Source organism: Neovison vison, chromosome X (genome assembly GCF_020171115.1).
Source record: "Neovison vison isolate M4711 chromosome X, ASM_NN_V1, whole genome shotgun sequence".
Lineage (NCBI taxonomy): Eukaryota > Metazoa > Chordata > Mammalia > Carnivora > Mustelidae > Neogale > Neogale vison.
The window spans coordinates 111,498,624-111,518,684 of NC_058105.1; the positions used below are offsets into that span (position 1 = coordinate 111,498,624).

Sequence of the window (20,061 nt, forward strand, 5' to 3'; positions counted from 1 at the left end):
TTCTGAAAGGCAGCTAAATTCACTCCCTTCCTGAATAGTTATATGGTTATCTCTTTTAGCACAAGACTAAGCCAGACAGGATGATCTGGAAATTTATATCTTTAACTATCTGCCAGGGGCCCATTTCCACACGTGAACCGTAATGTATGCTTTCTAGGCGAACCAAACTTGAGAGACAGCCATCGTCTGAGGAGCTCTCCTCCCTTTCTCGTTTACATGTGCAGCGGAGAGCGGGTAGTTCTGTTCTGCTCCTTGAAGTACAAAAGGTCAACGGTGTGAAAATCTCACTTTTGAAAGGTTAAATGAAATCTGTTCTGGTTCAATTTCTTACTCTACTACAAGACAGTAGCTCTAGATGACTCGAGTTAGACCTCAAGTTGAGTTTTTCCTAAATACACAAGGTTAGAGAAATCAAACTGAAGAAAGGAATTCTACTGTTTTGGCACAAGCAGTTTGCTGTTTTTACCCGCTTGTTTTCAGATATTTGACAACTCCTATGGCATTTCCTCAGCATTTCAAAAAACCTCCAATTTTCCCTTCAGAGGAGGTGAACCGTATCAGAAGTTGCTGAAACCCCAGGCTTCCCTTCAGCTGCTGCACTAGTCCTTTGCTGGGGGCGGGGGGCTATCATCAGCTTTCCTGGTTCCTGCCCCAGTCAGCCCTGTGGCCTGGCTACCTGGCAATGCTACTGCCTGGGACCTGTGCAGCCTTCTCCTGAAAGGGTGACCGCAGTGAAGATGGCGAGCAACCTCTTATTCATGAACGGATGGCTTACCATTTATGATGGGCAGAATTCTGGATTAGGGTCCCCACGTACGGTCACGGGCCAGATGCTGTTTGTGACCTGGGAGAGTCACCTGATAGCACCAATCTCTCTGAATATCATGAACCCATTCAGTAGCATTTTGCTGAGCGTCTGTCAGGTTAGGCATAATACTGGGGGCTGGGCCTTGAAGAAGTCAGGGCCTAGTGTCCTTTCCTAAGGCTGTCATTTGAACCCAATTCACCAACACTGGAAAGGGAACTCCCACACTGGCAAATTGCAGGGAGGGCCAAGAGGAAGCATGATGTGGAATCGTTCTGACGGGATGGGAGAAGGAGAGCAGCGAGATGATGGAAGCTTCCAGATGGACATCTCAGGAGGATGGGCAGTGAGGCCTCAGTGCCCCAGCCCAGGTCTGAACCTCTGGGAGTTCTGACCATACGCAGGAACACACCTAAGCCTTGTTCATCCACTGTATCGCCGAGTGGAGTAACAAGCATTAATAATGCACACTCCAGGCACTTTCTGAACACTTTAAATGCATTATCACAGATAGTCCTCACTATGACCTCATGCAGCAGGTACCATGACTATCATCGCTCCATCAGCTAATGAAACTGTGGCTTGGAGAAGTCCAGTAACCAGCCCAAGTTAAAGGACAGGCAAGCGACTACAAAGGAACTCTGACCTTGGTGTTTGAGTACAAACCTCACAGTCTACCGCTGGGGCTAGCAGTGCACAGTCTGAGAATGGACAGAATCAAGTGCTAAGCTTTCAGAAGAGATGACTGGACAAGGAAAGGACATGGCCGTAACTGACTCCACCACTGCCAAAGAACTCAGGAGGGAAAAAATGCAAATGCAGGGAAGGACACGGGCCAGGGAGAGGCTGTGGCATGAGCTCATATCACTCAGGCAGCTTTGAGTTCAGTCCTTAATAGACACCACTGTTGCTGGTAGTCAGAGCACCTCAGAATTTGATGTGGGTCCCTTGTTAGTTTCCCTAGAATACACTCTGGTCCTGAGCCTTCCCAAACAGGGTCCACATAGTAAGGTTGAATTAAACGAATTCAAAAGACAAAGGGGTGTTGTGATAACTAGAGAGTACAAGTTAATGCTTATTCTACGAAGAATCAAAGTCAGATGGCATATACGGCTATATCTGGTCCAATTTATTTATTACAACTCTTCTATAATACAATAGTCATATCACAATAAGCTGCTTTTGGCATGTTTTAGGGGACTATATTTGGTCAGTTATTCCCTCCAATTTATGCAATCATAAATTTACTTACACTGACATCCTACTCCAACCACCACCAAATCCCACTTCCTAGTTTTTCTGTGAGAATACACCATGGCATAGTAGCACAACATTATACCTGACTCAAAATCAGCTTGCTTGATATTCGTACCAAAGAAAAATGAGCCATTCACTAATAAAAACCACCAATGGGCCTGGGTATTAGAATATCACACTTTAAAAATATGAGGGGTGTCCGTGATGTAAATTTACGCTCAGCCTGTCAAATGGTGTGGAGCAAAGAGAAAAACTAATTCTCATTATGTTCTTTTTGTTTTGTTTTAATGAGATTTAGGATGAGTTCTATGGATTCCTACAGAATTATCCTTCTTCGAGCATTGCTGGGCAGCGTGGTTGTGCTGCCTGTGATGCTGAATGAACGGGGTGGAGATCTACTGCTTCTTTGCGTGCCTTCTGTACCACTTATAATTATGCTGTTAAGAGTCTTTACAAAAAAGAAACCCAATTTATTCTTTTTAAATGTTCTAAATATAAATGCAGAGGCAAGGAAATAAACAATAATTCCAATAGTGCTGAGAATTTAAACTATTTGAACTAATGTACCTGTCACACTACTGCACATTGCAAGCTCTAACCTAAAAACTATCAGCCCGCGTCACCACAGGTAAGAAATGAGAAATTTTGAGGGTTATTGAACACCAGATCTTTGCAGCAGAACAGGAGAGAGTTACTGAACATCACTGCATGGCACTACAACCCTCGGATCTACCTGCACAATACAGCTCTGTCATGACACAGCACTCCAAGTGAAAAAGGCAAGGCAAGAGGAATGATGAGTAGCCCTGTTGGTCTTTTACACAGGGGAGGGTGGGTGGGAATGGCGGCGGGCGGGGGGGGGGCTGCTTCCTCTCTCATTTCTTAGATTTATTAATTAGTCCAGATCTGTGTATTCCTTAAGAAATGCTTCTCCATCAAGTACAGACGGACACCATGGATTCTGTTGTCTGTGATGCCGAATGAGTAGGTGTTTTGGTGGTGTAAATATCTTAACCAATACTTCACCAAGCCCTCCTTGCGCTTTTAATAAAAGGTACCTCCAATTCGATCTCTGCCTTAACATTATTTTTGGTGGTCGTTACTTATTTTGTCCTCAAGAAATACATATCCATTCCAAAATGAGGAGGCTTTTACTTACTTGCAAAGATTAAAAAAAAACCAACAAATTTAACATGGGTTCTTCACATACCACTCCACTTCCCAGACATGTACCATCTTCCAGAGGGACTCACAGCCACCACGCTGAGGCTTTGCGTCATTGGTCAGATGCTCCCCTCTCCACTAGTTGCTTACACATGGGAACCTAATGAAGTCTCTCCATCATGAGGCAGCTAACACTGAACATTATTTTTGGAATTCCTCAAAAAAGTGGGTCTAAAAGAGATTTTTAAAATGTGGCTTATGCCACAATTAATATACTAAGGAGTAAAATAGAAAAAAACAGGAAAAGAGTATGAGTGAGAGAAGAATTACAGCAAGGCATCATACTGATATAGTTAGAGAGAGACGGGTATCAGGACGAGGACTACTTTTCAGCACAATGTGATTTTTGCACCATGATAAAAATATTTCTGGTCAATGCCTCTTTGCCTGATACAGTGTTTGGAGAGATAACAAATTAAAGCTATGAAGTTGGAGCTCAGTGTATAATGAAATCAACAGTAATCAATGACGTCAAATATGGAAGACAGAATAAGAAACAACTGTGTCAATGCCTTCGTGACCTTAAAATTCTGTGGAATTCTGAGCTAATCTGAGAATCTTGTATACTACTGATAAACCTTCTGCCAGTTATGAAAGCAGTGTAAGAAAAGAATTTAAAGAAAACACATGATACTTTAACCTTCATTTGTTGGTTCCTTTGATTATTAACCATTAAAATACACAGAAGACTGAGATCATTGGATTGGGCAGAGATCACAGATGAGCCACAGAAGAAAGCATAGCCCCTGTCCTCAGAAAGCTTACTTTAGGAAAATGCTGCAATTGTAAAACCGACAGCAAATTTCTAAGGGATTCAATCACCACTTTCTGGTCTAAGCTACTAATAGAGAGCATGTGCATGGCATTGACTAGCTGTGCGGAGTTAAGTTCTCTAGATAGAGAGCCAGCAACATCTCCGTTAAAACAAACAAACAAACAAAACCATAGCAAAGTGCTGTATGTAAGTAATGCTTCTTTGCAAGTGGCTTGAAAGATTCCACGACTCAGGCCAGATATATTTTGCCCCACCAGAACTCTAAAACCTGCATAGGCCACCAGTGAGAATTAGGAATATACTTTAGTTGACTACCCACCTTTAGAACTGAACGGCTCTGTAAGCATTAAAATGAGGGTTCAATATACATTATAACTAAAAGTACTTGAGATGAAAGTAAACGACCCACTATATCCCTTCCAGGTACTAAGAGGGGTCAGATTTTCCATTTATCAGTAACTCTTCAGGGTAGACAGCAACTCAATCTCAGACTCTCTTCGGTGGCTGCTTCGTGGACGGCTGAGGGGAACACTTCAAAAATGAACCAGCTAAACAAACTTCCCAGCAGCACTTGACAGAGCTACACCTATTCTTCCCATTTCCAAAGCAGTGGAGAATTAATTACCAGTTCTATGGATCTATTGTAAGTATAATAGACTAAAGAGCTATCACAGACACATTTATTGTAAAAGCACAATCCCAAGAGTGTCTAGTGGAGGGCCAAAACGATTAACACAAATGCTTTGTCAGATCAAAGATAAAACCTGCACCGCCCAATTGAGGAATGAATTAGAACAGTGGGTTATCTTTCAAATTAACCAGGGCAGTTAGTGAGGAAAATTTCATGAAAGTGTAATTCTTAGCCTTTGTGAATCCACACAGCAGGCATTCTGCCAGCTGACAAGATGATGAAATTTTCATGCTTAAAAAAAGCCCTCTTCATTTCCCAATTTAGATTAGCTAGTGTTTCTCTCCCTTTGTGTGTGTGTGTGTGTGTGTGTGTGTGTGTGTGTGTGTGCGCGCGCGCACTCGCGCCTATTTGCTCTTCTGGAGCAGAATTTAAGGGGAAAAGAAACACATATCAATTTTTCACTGTAAAATTGAGTCTTTCAAAAAGATCCTTCAAAGCTTAGAGATATAGTCTTTACATGGGCTTTTTATGATTTTCAAAAAATACCAGTTCAATTTTAACTTCGTATAGAGGAACCAACAAGGACCAGGGCACAGAACTTTGAATTAGAGCTTTCTGTGATATCTCCAAGTCTTTCAATGCTTTCATCAAGTCTTGGGATAAAGTATTTGAGTTGTTTTTGTATTTCTACATACACTGAAATGTAAATGCTCTAGGAAATGAGAATTCAAGGGATATAAACACTGCTATATGGTGAGAGAAATTCTCTCCTATGGGAGGAACCAACAGAAAAACATTACATGATATAGATTCTCAGATATGCAAAATTTTTAAGGTTTGTTACACCAAATTCGATCAGCACTATTTATTTGTGACAGAAACTAACAGGGTATATGATGTACTTTTTTTTTTTTTTGAAAAGTGGTTTAGAAGCACATTTTGTTAGCCTAAATTCCTGCCCCTTTGTGCCTGACAACCTGATTTCTTGGTGACCTACAACCATGTTGCTTGGTGGATTATAGTGTTAGGTCAAGTACCACACTCCTCCACTGTCTTCCTAAAGTTCCTTCCTTATAGAGATGCCTGTCTTTCTTAATGTAGGTTGTACTTCCCCCGCAGTGATACTAAGACTAAAATGAAAAACAATATTAACTCTTGCTCTCGGTCCATGGACAACTTTTATGCCCAGTACTGTTTAACTTGTGAAATAGGAAGAAACCCCTTTGGTCATTAGCTTCAGAAAACAGTGCTTTTACCAGTATCCTGGTCTCCACTATAGGTGATTTATTAATCTCCAGCTGGATTACCATCACTATGGTGTATCACACTGAACTGTCATTACTATCACTTGAGGCATAATAACAACAAAAAACCCCAATGCCACGTCCCTCTACCAGCAAAAGTTCCTTTAAGTGTGGGGAAAGGAGAAAAGAGTCTACTGCTGAAGTAGAATGTAGAGGTGTTTGAGCATTCTGTATAAAAGCTCTAATCTTGAGAATATGTGAGACATTAGTTCAGCATAGGGCCATAAAAAGAACAAATAAATGGATTTCCTTCTCTTCCATCAAATTACATATGACTAAGATCAGCAAGTAGAGAAATAGGTTCCTAATTGTGAGGACAGTCATATCAATCTTCAACTTCAGGAGTGCTATTTGGGTACTTTAATTAGAAATCCTATAGAAAAATCAATCCAGTGCACACTTAACTAGAGGAAAACTGTTACTTGCTGTTGAGACAGCCGGTAGATAAAACAATTAAAGCAAATACTACGGAAACCTTGGGTTAAATGTCTAGATGCCTAAAAGTAGGTTATTTAGCTTGAAAAATACTCATACCACCACCACCACCCACATACAATTTAGGCAGAAATCAATCCTCCAGTTAGAGCATATTTCTAACTATACAGAAGATCCCTTTTCTGCCTATTCTCAACTTAGTCAAAACAGATTGTCCTTTCTTATAGAAGGAAAAAGATGAGTTTCTTCCAGTATTAACATTTCCATGGTGAAGATTTTCATAGACTAAACACTGCGAGAAAACTCAGAATTCTTCCCAAGAGTCAAGAACCATGCTCTGCTCAACGAGGTCTGTAAATGAGGAGCTGAATAGTTTTGATTTGGGCTCTTCATGCTAAATAAAGGCCTAACATTACATGTGCTGAACATTTCATCTACTGCGGAATGTGAACCCACAGATAACCTTTATTCCGATCCAACTGTTCATTAAGCGTAGCACAGGATTATTCACTAAAATGTTTCAGATTTCCCAAAATGTAGTCATAATTATTATTTTTAAAATGTCTTCAGACATACCTACTTGGGTGTTTTTGACAAATACAAATTATTCTACTCCAAAATCATAATACTGAAACTCTACATTTCTACTCCTCATCCTAAGGATCTAATAATGGATTTTCATTTCATGAGATGGATTTTTAAAGAAGAAAATGCTACATTATATATGTTAACTAATATAAGTAGATATTAAAGGATGATACTGATCAAAGTCATGGGTTTTACCTAATAAATCTGAGCATTTTTGGGAAATGCTTTGCCAATGTAGTTTCTTTAAATAAGTTACACTGAGCTTTTACATAATAGAAATTTTGTTTAGATGACAAATGACATAAACACTAAGAAAAATCAAATGGGAAGTATGTGGTTTTTTCAATTTTAAGTTTTGAAGAAAAAACCTCATCCCTATGAAAGATGTTAAAACCAAAACAAATACTTCGAAAAAAACCTTCTTTCTAATGCAGAGAGCTCACTCACTGTTCTAGCATTTTTAGTATACACTTAAAAAATCAGACATTCTCTTTAAAATGCCAGACAAACTGCATTTAAAGTTTAAAAACGTTTAGGGATGCCTGAGTGTTACAGTCGGTTAAGTGTCCAACTGGCTCAGGTCTTGATCTCAGAGTCGTAATATTGAGCTCCGGGTCAGGCTCTGGGCTCACATCACAGCGGGTGGAGGGGGAGGGGGAGGTATCTTCTCCATATGCTCTCTCCTCTCCCTCTGCTCCTCCCACTTGTATTTTTTCTCTCTCTCTAAAGAAGTAAAACAAATCTTTTAAAAGCTGTTTATTTTGATTTTCTTCGACAACACAGCTATGAAATGGTTTTCATTACCATAGAAACAAAGTCTTAGCTAGTGGGCAGTTATTAAAATCACCACACATAATGTTATGGCTCTTCGTGCCAAAGACAGACAATACTGATCTTTTTTTCTCTTCTGACCAAAGATCTGAGGGACCACTTAATTTAGTCTTACTTAGGTAACAACACACTAAAATATTTCCTGATTATATTCTTCTTTTTCCTTAAAGCAAAAATTCAGTTATTTAAAGTACTGCTCATTAAAGAGGTGTCCAGTAGAAAATCAAACACTTTTTCTACAAAGTCTTCTCAGAATTTTAGTTACATAAAAAATAGGAATACAAAACCATATTGTTTTATTTTAAAACAAGACCCAAATCTAAGTAAGCTGCATATGTAAGAAATTCATTGTGGATACTCACTTCATAGTATTTTTTAATGCAACGTCTCATGTCCATGATCAATTTGTTGCTCAGCTGTACCACAAAGGTCAAAGGTGAAGTCTTACAATCAATGTTACTACAGCGATACAAGCTGGGCTCCATATCAGTTCCCTACAGAAGTCAGAAGAGACAAATACACAAAAGGTTACTGCAAGGCTAGAAAAGGGTTTTTTGTGCTTAAAAACTAACATGCTGTCCTGGTGTGCAATATTCTTAATTCATTTTATTAGTGAGCTTTTAACCCTATTTTTTTCAACAACTGTCCTCTCAAAGATCCCCTTAGTCACACGAACCTCCTGCCTTGTTGCCACCATAATAATGGAGTTCAAGTTGAAGGGAAAACCGGTGAAATCACTTCTGGTTTTACATTCAATATATGACAGACTTTATGGATAAAATAATTTTCCCCTTGAAAACCACTGAAAATAAACATTCTGCTTAGAGATATGAATCCAAATTTTGAATTCTTACGTTTTCATTCCAAACTTGAAGACAGAGCAAGTGCACTGATGATATTAGTTTCCTTTCATATTGGCAACTTAATTTGAAGATTAAAGCCTAAAACTTAAGTACTGCACCAGAAAGCAAGCACTTACTGCCTCCTTAGAAAATCCAAGATTTCTGTAATCCTCCCTCTCCACCACCCCCAAATGAAAATTATTTGGGGAACGGAAGGCAAGAAGAGTGAAATTTGAAAGAATTAACTATTAGTAGTTGGAAAAAAAACCTCTTGTTTTGTTTTGTTTTAAGCAAAAACAAAGCAAATAGAATATATAGGAAAACTGTTGGGGTTTCTGGAGCATTTGTTTTCCTTCTTGATACTTAAACATCTTGGTTTCCTGCTCCAATCTGGTACATAACCCTACCCGCCACGCTAAGCAATTCCAGGTGGAAGAGATTTCAGAGCTTGACATCGGCTCTTCCACAGTTAGCCCATCTGCAAGTCGTCAAGCCTCCATGCAATTAACTATCTTATTTACAGCTGTAATGAAGCAAAACTCAAGGATTTAGCAAGTATTGCTGATCTGTGTCTGCCTCTTCCTTGCACTTGCTTCCAAAGACTGCTTTGTTTTGATTCAAAAAAATGCAAAACATCTGCTGTTTGTCCAAATTAACTTAAAATAATTACTTTTAATTTAGATAAAGGATGTATTTTCTTTCAGTTTCAAGGTTTTACACAGTTCTGCTGCCTACTCATTTGCCAATGGCTAGTACATGTATAACACTGCAGTTGAATCAAGTAAATTGGCTAAGTTTCAAGTTCTGATCCAAGGTCAATGATACATTTTTTGGCAGTACTTCTTGAGAGGAATGTCTCCCTGTGACTTTTTTAATGTCTGACATGCAAAGACAGCAGAAAAGATAATCAGAGTACCTTTGTCAAAAAGGAGGCAAATGGGATGTGTAAAGATAAACAAAAACTTTCCAAAAACACTTAGTTCCCATTAACTTGATTTAAGATAAAGGCAAATATTGCTCTAAGTCTTAATAAATTGGGGCTGGGAATGGGGAAATACAAGTTACTAATTAAGGAATTACAATAAAAAATACTTTAAGGTACTTTAGAATTTTTAAGAGATTCCATTTGAAAACCAAGGCCAAGCAACCATCTAGGAAGCCAAAAACAATATTCAAGCAAAGCATACTCAGAGTTTTCAAGCAGAAATGAAGTCCTGAAGGTAGAATTCACATGATGCTAAAATGCTTTAAACACGTGAAAGCAACATTTTCCTCCCTTTTTACACATTCAGTGGGAGAGGAAAGGCCTCTACGCTAGTTGGCTAACAAAATGAAGAAAAGAAACAAAAAGAAACAACTAACCGAACCATCTAAGACACTGTCGTAAATATTCTCTGTTCCACATGTGGGGCATGGGCACTTGAATTTTTCACAGTCCCTGTATTTCTCCTCATCAGTGAGCTGTGCTGGGCCACCAAGTAGGGCATCATTCTCCTCATCCTTATGATAATGATGAACTCTAAACTGGGTGGGGTCGAGTCCTATTAATGTAAAAGAAAAAACAAATTGAGAGGTACAATTATTTGAAGTCTCGTACACAAAAAAGGCCCCAAAGAAGAAAGCCCACAAAGGAACGATTTGAAATTCATGCACACACATACACAACCATCTGAACTCAAGATAAAGGCTCACGTCACATGGACAACTGACTTCTCCTTTTACAAAAGATCACTTTATTAAATAAAACAAGGAAACAGCACTAATGCACTAATGCAATGCAGATATGCCCCCCAGATGTTTGGGTTCAGAAGCAACTACTTCTATAGGATGGTTTTATTATCTTCTTACAGTTACAGTGAGAATCTCAAATAAATGTGCAGTATTATTAAGAAATCTCTTAAAAATCAAAGTTTCACTATTAAAACTGAAAATAGAGAATAAAAATCCCATTAAAGAAAATAAGTTCAACGCTATTACAACTCCTTCAAGTGCAGATACAACTGCTAACCCTGATTTCAATGCAGTGGTCGATTCCATCTTGGCTCAGTAGTTAACAGCATGTAGGGTGCAATCTAATTCAGTGGTTAAAATTCAGTAGCAGCATCTGAGACAAAACGCGACATGGTTTTTTTTTTGGTGTTCTGAATTCAGAAATTTAAAATATGTGCAAAAACAATAGATCTACAGATTCTGTGGGCCAAAACATTCCCGATAATCTTGAAACGAAATATACTGTCCATATTTCAATCAAAATGACACAAGAAATCAATCAATGCACTGACTGAGGTAGTTTATGCTACCTCGTTTCCACCAACTATTTAAAGAAACATTTTTAGGCCAGCCAATTTTATTTACCTTTAGTCAAAGCCTATCTGTCAAAATATACCACTTGAATTTACATGTAAAGGTAATTAATATACACAGTATCTCAAAACACTTCCTTGAAATAACCCTTTAGCAATCCCTAAGAATTCTAGGCTTTTTAGAAATCTAAGGAAAGTTATCATATTTATTATAGCATAAAGGTAAACAAGCAATATAAAAGTCATTGACCAAAAAAATTCAAATACCAAAAATATCTGAAAACTGTTTTAACTCTAACAATAGCTGCATAGGTAGATAATCAAACAGATGTATTCAGAACTCCGTGGCAAGATCCTAAATCAAATTTGGTCAATTTTCAAGTGACATCTACACTTGAGGCTGACTGACATGGTGGAAAGGTGCTGAACAAAGGACAAAAAGCCAGAGACTAAGAGTCTCAATTTTCTCACCTATGAAATGGAGGTAGTGTCACCGACCAGGCACTTTTGAAGTTTAAATCAGACATTAGAGGATGAACCTCTTTCAGTGCTGCCCAGCATGTGATAAGCATGCAATAAATACCGTATGAGTGAAAGAACAAAATAGTAGATGAATATCATTTAATCTAGACTATACTCACTCGATTATGCATTTGAAAAAATATACGGAACTTATGTTCAGACTGCAGAGCAAGTTAATAGCTGCTCTTTGTAGGAATTAATTGAAATCAGCATTTCCTAACCTGATCATACAATAAAAACAAAAAGTACACATTAAAAACAAATGGAAAAACATGTGACATAGATTACTGTAACTGAGGTCGCTTGGCCCCAAGACGCACTATACATTTTTATTTTACAAATAACCTATCCCCTAAGAGAAACAGCAAATTAGTGAAGAGTGTGAGAATATCTACCTCCCCATTTAAAGACAAAGAGGGGCAAAGAAAATGAGTGAGAAAGGCCACATCGGTGAATGAGACCATTTCTTCTCTGTAGTGAAGGGTAACAGTTGCAAATTCCTGAAACAATTTGTGAGTCCAGCTGTATTCACATAACGTCTTGCTTCATCAATAATTATGAAAAAGAACTTCACCTTTTCTCTGATGGTATGATTATTCCTCAATTTCTCAGACCAATACTATTCAAAAAGTAGGAAAAAGAAAAACAGTAAGCAAAGGTTTTCTCAACGGTAGCCTTCTTTCACATTCCAAAAACCAGGAATGAACCAACACTGGTTCTGCACATACCCAGAAAGGGCCAACTGCAGCAGGGAAGCAATGAAGGCTCTCTCTAGGCCGCCCTCCCAGCCTCCGCCTATTTAGTGGACCTGAGGCCACAGGGGAGCCTGCCTGCTGAGTAAGCCAAAAATGGACAAGGGCCTTCTTTCTGCTTATGGGGAAATACCCAACAAGTGGCCTAAAGTCATGAAAAAAATCAGGCCTTATGAAATCTCTAATGTCCAATTTCACAAACAACCCTTATCTGCCCGTGGCAATAACAAAGCCAAGTGGCAGAGCAGGTTACTTCAGATTATCATGCTGAATTTTTTAAAGAGAAGGGGTTTCATCTCGGCATTCTTGGTCATAGATCAATGATAATTTTATAAAGGGAGGGGACACTGTAGTTACCGTAAAATATTGGGTATATTATGATCCCTCTACAAGTTACTTACATAAAAATGTCATAGAAAGGTAATTTTGTTGGGAGGACAATTATAAGTCCAACAGGCAAATCAAAGAGGGTTAAATTAAATCTATTTATGAAAACATATAATGTCATGTTAAAAAAATAAGGCTCACTGCTGCTGTATTCTTTCTTTAAAAGGTCAAAATCTACGCTTAAACAAGCCCCAAATTTACTCAACATAGGAACTAATGTTTCCAAATCCTCACGGAATTGGCAACAAGCAGCTTATTTCAAAGTTTCGGGAGAACTTGAAAGTTTTACTGTTTATACCATAACTCATTAAGGCCGGAGTGAGAGAGGAAAAAAAGTATCTGGTGCTGCCACCTAGAGGTAGATTTTAAATTTTAAGATGTGCAAAATAGAGAGGCTACATGGGACTGCATTTGTAATTATCCCTCCAAAATTAAACACTCTTATTGGAAAAGACATTAAAGCAAAATGTTAATGATCAAAGGTGTCATATATACTGTGTAATCAATATTAAACAGCTCACCATACAGTAAGTAATCATACTCATCTTTTGAGGAAGACACGCAAAACTGAATTCCAAATTCCGTATTTCTTCTGAGAGCTTTCTCCGAACAACTCACTTAAAGAAACAAATTTTATGCCCTATTTGAGAAAAGGAACTTCCATTTTTATTAGCCTGGCTTTGACAGGTAACTTCACTCATCTAATCCAGTACAGAATAAAGAAAAGAGTAGTCTACTTGGGTCTCACAGTAGTTATCTAGGGGCAAAAGGAGCCGTGGTTCTCCCTGCAGTAAGCAGAAATGATGTGTGCTTTAATCAATCCTGTGACTTGCAGGGATACAGTCACACCATTTTCGGGGGGGGGGAGCTGGGGTGGAATGAGGGGGGAACAGAAAGGAAAGTGAAATGAGATTAAAATACTGTCATTTATAATTAGAAAATTTATAGGATCTCACGTTATTTTGGCAACAAGATCAAAGCTCTCATGTTTCAAAAAGTATTTATAGAAAGTAATATCATAGGCATTGGGGTGGATGAGCTCAGCAGTACTGTTTTTTTCTTAAGATCACCAGATATTTAGCACACATACCTCCAATGTGACATGTAGCACAAAATTAATTTTTCTACCATTGTACTTCATAATACTGTAAGCTATGCCTGTTCTTTGAATGTTCACCTGCCCCCATTTCCAAGGATTATTTAAACTGTTCTGAATTCAAGGTATCCAGTTGAGAGGCTGAGGCACTGGACCAAGTAATTTTCTTTCAAAGGACAAGATCTCTATTAGTGCAAATGCAAATAACTATGGTAAGGCCAATTACATATGTCCGTACAAGTGGGGAAGAAGGAAAAAAATCCATTCGAATGAAATTCCAAATGAGCAAAGAGAGAAACTGATATTCCCAAGCAGTTGTTTGTAATAATTACTTAAGCTACTATGCTAGGTAAAAGAATATTACTGTGAACTTTTCTTCTAGGAAACAAATCATTTGTATTTTGCATGAATCCAGGCTTTAATGTGCCTGGACTTCTTAGAGAACAATATACAAACTAAGTAGTATGATTAAAGAAAAAAATACTTAATGAATTTTTAAAAGGTGAGTGCTACATCCATATAAAGTCTTGTACAAGAGTTTTCATAGCCGCTTTATTCATAATAACCAGAAATTGTAAACAATCCAGATGTCCCCCATCAGGATAATGAAGAGAATAAACTGGTAAAATCTCCCGTGGAGTACTACTCACTAAAGAAAAAGAATGACCACAGATAAATGGCACAAGGTGGACGAATCTCACAAATACCATGCTAAGTGAAAGAAGCTGAACATAAAAGCACACACTGTAGAAAATTACTTGTGTAAAATTCCAGAATAGGCAAAACTAACCTATGGTCAGAGACGTAAGATGAGTGATTTCTTTTGCGAGGAGGATGCTGACTGAGAAGGAAAAAAATAGGAATGCTCTGGGTGATGGAAAAGTTCTATGTTTTGATAAACAGAATGTATGATACTCTTAAGATAGCAGCATTTCGTTGCACGTAAATTATACTTGAAAAAAAATGCCAAATAGAAGATGCTTGTGATACACATATCCAAAGGAGGCATGTTTAGAATATCTAAGGAATGCCTGCCAATCAACAAGAAAAAGACAACCCAATAGAAAAGTACACCAAGATTTCACCAGGCACATCACAAAAGGAGATACTCAAATGGCCAATAAAGGATGTGAACAGATGCCCAACTTCATTTGTCATCAAAGAAACACAAATTAAAATCCCAACGTTATGCTACCACATTAAAGGAAGATGACACAAAACACCAAGGGTTGCTAAGAATGTGGAGTACAATGTATAAATCAGTTGAACCACTCTGGAAAGTCAGGAGTATCTACTAATTGCTGGACCCAGCAATTCTCCTAAGTATATACCCAACAGAAATACATGCAACTGTCCAAGAGAAGACAGGTGCAAGAATGCTCAGAACAGCACTATTCCTAATCACACAAATGTGGAAACAACCCCCAGGTGCACCTACACTAGACAGTCATCAAGTCTGGTACAGTCACACAGTGAAATACTACACAGAAATGAAGGACAACCACCAGATGAATCTAACAAATGTAACACAAAAGAAAGTAGTCAGACACAAAGAGCAAAGACACAATTTATGTCATGTTCAAAAATAAGCAAACCTGGGGTGCCTGGGTGGCTCAGTAGGTTAAAGCCTCTGCCTTCCGCTCAGGTCATGGTCCCAGAGTCCTGGGATCGAGCCCTGCATCGGGCTCTCTGCTCAGCAGGGAGTCTGCTTCCCCCCCTCCCACCGCCTGCCCCTCTGCCTACTTGTGATCTCAAATAAATAAATAAAATCTTAAAAAAAAAAAGAAAACCTCACCTACGATGTCAGGAATCAGGCCCGTAATTTTCTGGGGTGAGTAGAGGACAGTTTCTAGGAGACGGCATGAGGAGGTTTATGGGGATTTAGTAATGATACAGGTTTCTTGAGCTCAGGGCTGACTACACTGGTATGTATTTGTGAACATTTTTCAAGCTGTTCAGTTAGGTTTTGTGTGCGTTTTCCAAATGTATGTTATACCACCAGAAAATTCAGGTTGAAAAAAGTGAGAAAATGAGTACTAAATATTTATGATATACCTGTGAGGTTGTGTCCAAATGTGTTTGACTCTAGCCATACGTTACGCACCTCCTTACAGATGTGCACACCATCACCCAGGAAGCATTATTAGCAAAAACTAAAAGAAACTGAACTGAAATACAGTGAAGTCATTAGCTCTAACAACCCCTTCACAAGAAAGAGAGGAACATGTTAAAACATACCAGTAGGATGCAACTGGCAAACTCCAGAATAAGGGAAATTGTATAGCATACCACCACCTCCCCCCAGCCCCAGTTTCTTAACAAGTAAATTGGAAGGATGAATTTAAAAAGAGAAGATTAAATATTACATGGAAGCAGATTAGATTCTAATCCAAACAGGGAGCTTTTTAAAAGAAGTGCACCCTTAACACAACTAGGGAATATGAATGCTTATTAGATATTTGATGAGATGAAGTAATTTTTTTTTACTAGTGATGAAAATACTGTATTTATGCTGGAAAGGGGGGGGAATCCTTGTCTTTCAGAATTGTAAAATGCAGTATTTACAGGTAAAATTATTCGGTATCTAGGTTTCAGCTCAAAATAATCAGAGCAGGTGGAAAAGAGGAATACGATTTGTCCACAGTTGCAGACTGCTGAAGCTGGGTCATGACCACCTGGGGACTTCTTATGCAATTCTCTCTACTACTGCACGTTTAGAATTTTCCCTAATAAAACATTTTAGGAATACTGTAGATCCAATTTCAAAATAAACAAGTGACTATACAAGTAGCAGACACCTGAAACTGCCTTTCATGGCAAAAATAAAACTCTCCATAACACAAACGGAAAACTTCTGAGTATTTAAAAAAAATAATATCCAAACCTTTAAGTTAAGTAAACTCCCAAGATTTTTACTGTCCTTCAGAAGGCAACTCCCAAAATGTTGACAGGAGAAAAAAATCCCAATGTGTAGCTACCCTCATGACCTCACACAATTGTTTTAATGCCCTTGATGATAGCTTTTTTTAATGGCTTTTTAAAATGAACATATAATGTATTATTTGCTTCAGGGGTACAGGTCTGTGAATCATCAGGCTTACACATTTCACAGCACTCACCATAGCACATACCCTCCCCAGTGTCCATAACCTACCACCCTCTCCCTACCCCCAACCCCCCATCAATCCGCAGTTTGTTTCCTGAGATTAAGAGTCTCTTATGGTTTGTCTCCCTCCCCAGTCCCATCGTTTCATTTTTTCCCCTCCCTAACCCCAACGACCCCCCGCCCTGCCTCTCAAATTCCTCATATCAGAGAGATCTTATGATAACTGGGTTTCTCTGCTTGACTTATTTTGGTTAGCATAATACCCTCTAGTTCCATCCATGTCGTTGCGAATGGCAAGATTTCAGTTTTTTGATAGCTGCACAGTATTCCATTGTGTATATATACCACTTGGTGGTAGCTCTAAACGTGAACTTTAACTTAATGAAATATATACCTCTGGGCAGGAAAAAACTTGGGAAGTATTTTCGTTCCAAATTTTAAACCTGAGTGAGGATGGTAAGTGTATGCTGAAAAAATACTTGGAAAATAAAATAGCACAAAATAATAGACCAAGGATTGCTGCTCTTACAACAAAGTCCTCTTCTTCCCAGCCGCGTTGGTAAATATGTGGCAGGGGGGTGGGGGGAGCACCCAGGCTGGAAGTCCCTAGACACTTTTAATTTTTTTAAAATATTTTATTTTTTTAAATTTATTTTTATTTTTTAAAAAGATTTTATTTATTTATTTATTTGACAGAGACAGAGAGAGAGCATAAGTAGGCAGAGAGGCAGGCAGAGGAAGAGGGAGAAGCAGGCTTCCTGCAGAGCAAGGAACCTGATATGGGGCTGTGTCCCAAAACCCTGGGATTGTGAACTAAACTGAAAGCAGACACTTAACCGACTGAGCCACCCAGGCACCCCAACACATCTTTTTAGAAGTTAGTAACTGAACAACAACAACAAAAAGAAGTTAGTAACTGTTTAACCATTTTTTCTTCCGATTTTGTAAAAACTGTCTTATTTTTAATAAGAATATTACTTTTTCAAGAAGGAAGCTATAATTCACCACCTTCACCTTTTCCGGGCTTATTCATACGTATATATTTAACATAGTTTTAATCTGCATATAATGCTGTGTTCAGCTATTTTCATTTATTATGTCTTACCCATTTTTCTACAGGCTACACAGTGTTAGTAAGTGCCATTTTGGTATACTTAATTAAGATGATGCATCTTTTTAACCCACTGAGCCACCTAGTGCCCGATGATGCATCTTCTTAAAAAACTTGATCTACAGGGCGCCTGGGTGGCTCAGTTGGTGCTCAAGCCATGATCCTGGAGTCCTGGGATTGAGTCCCATAGGGCTCCTTGCTTAACAGGGAGTCTGCTTCTCCCTCTGCTCCCCCCCACAATGCTCTCTCTCTCCCCCCCTCAAATAAATAAATAAAATCTTTTAATAAATTTGATCTATAGTTACTAGTGCTACACCAAATACTTGAAAGTTCCTGAGAGTACACCTTAGTATTCTCACCATAGTGAAAAAAGTTAACTATAAAAACTATGTGAGGTTATAGATGTGTTAATGCTCTTGATCTTGGTAATCATTCTATAATGTATATGTATATAAAATCATCACTTTGTACACTTTGAATATATTTAATTATATTCGTTAATTATTTCTCAATGAAGTTAAAATTTTTTTAAATTGACCTAACTTATAAATGAGAGAAATTCCCATTTTTTCCTGGAAATTCCAAGTGTTACAAAACCAGGACAGTATTAGTCCCAGTGATTATCCTAAACATGCCCCAGCTTGGCGCAAAGTCTCCAGGGTCTCTTGCCTGACTTAGGTGAGCAGTGTCACTGCAGGCCCTCATGTGCCACATGGAGTGGCTGAGATGGTCTGGGTCACCAGCGTGGAGGTTGGGGCCCCGGCCATTCAGCAATGGGCTAGAAGACCTAATGAAAGGTGGGAACAGGCAACCATTCCCAGGGCCACACTGGCTTCTTCAAAGTACATTCCCATAATGCCCCAAATCCCAACACCTTCATAAACTCTTCCCTGCTGGCCCCAGCCACAAGTGGTCTCTGCTTCCCCTGAATACCTGAAATCCTCTATTTTACCTCTTTTGCGACACGAACTGTACTGTCCACTAGACTTCCCCACAACAGTGAAATCGACTAAATGGATCATTGGACTGTAATTTGAGTGAAGGAGCCATGGCTTACTCATCTTCATCTCCCTCACAGTGCCCACTATGATGCTGAGCACAGCAGGTCTTCAACATTAATCTATTCAATGAATGCAAAAGTGGGCTGGGAGTGTGATCCATTTGATGACGTGAATGGAATGAATGGCGCTCCATCCTGGAAGAGATGGTTCTTATCGGCTGACAAGATAATATCCTGTTTTGCATCTGGTGTGATCTTTAAGATTTTATTAATTATGGTATAGAAAATATTTAAGGTTTGCAAATGATGGTCATGTGTGTACATCCTTCTAAGAGCTTAACTGAAAAAGGAGAGAGTCTTATCACAAAGAAATACCTGAGGCACGTGCGGGTGCTATCACCCTATTCCCAACCACCTGTGTCTTACCCACCCTCCCCCCAGTATCTTTTGTACGTCTGTCTCCCTGGGCCTGCTAAAAGCACCTCCAATACTGCTTGGCCTGCTGCTGCACTTTTTCTTTGATACTACTGGACCCTGTCTATTGACAAAAAACATGCCTTCTGTAACCCCTGTGGTATGGGACCATTTTTTAAAAAGGGAATCTTTACTTTCTGATTTAATCCAGGAAGACCCTGGGTTAACCCTGTTGTCTTGTGTTAAGCCCTACTTTCAGAGATTAAATTCTGAATTCTCATGTTCTCCCAAAATCCAGTTTCTCAGGACCAGTGAGAAAACTGCCCAGCTAGCCAAGTGCCTGCAATCTACCAGTGACCAGGAAGAAATATACTTGACAGCTATTACACAAATCACTGTTCATTGGATGAATTATGTAATCCTAAGTACTGTTATGCATGAAATATAAATTTATTAAAGGATGAAATTCAAGGATGAACTTTAGACTATCCTTATCACTGGCCTGTTTTGCCAGGTACAAAAGACTATTTGGATGCTGAAGTACACTGTGAATATTTCCTCCACAGACGATGAAGAGCTTTCATTAGAACAAGAGAGGAGAAAAAACCCTACGATCTGGAGAACAAAAGCTAAGAGTTCCAAGTTTTAGTGGCCATGTTTCCCATTGGGCTATTGTGT

The 20,061-nt window shown here is 38.7% G+C and overlaps 1 protein-coding gene across 2 annotated transcripts in view; it reads right to left on the reverse strand.

Moving 5' to 3' along the window:
* POLA1 (DNA polymerase alpha 1, catalytic subunit) overlaps nucleotides 1-20,061 on the reverse strand; it is a 303,690-nt gene that overhangs the window by 143,825 nt on the left and 139,804 nt on the right. For both annotated transcript variants that reach the window (XM_044234364.1, XM_044234365.1), the window contains 2 exons: nucleotides 10,055-10,233; nucleotides 8,213-8,344 (listed from right to left, as the gene is read on the reverse strand). In XM_044234364.1, coding sequence (XP_044090299.1) covers nucleotides 8,213-8,344; nucleotides 10,055-10,233 — 311 coding nt within the window. The remainder of the gene's footprint in view (nucleotides 1-8,212; nucleotides 8,345-10,054; nucleotides 10,234-20,061) is intronic.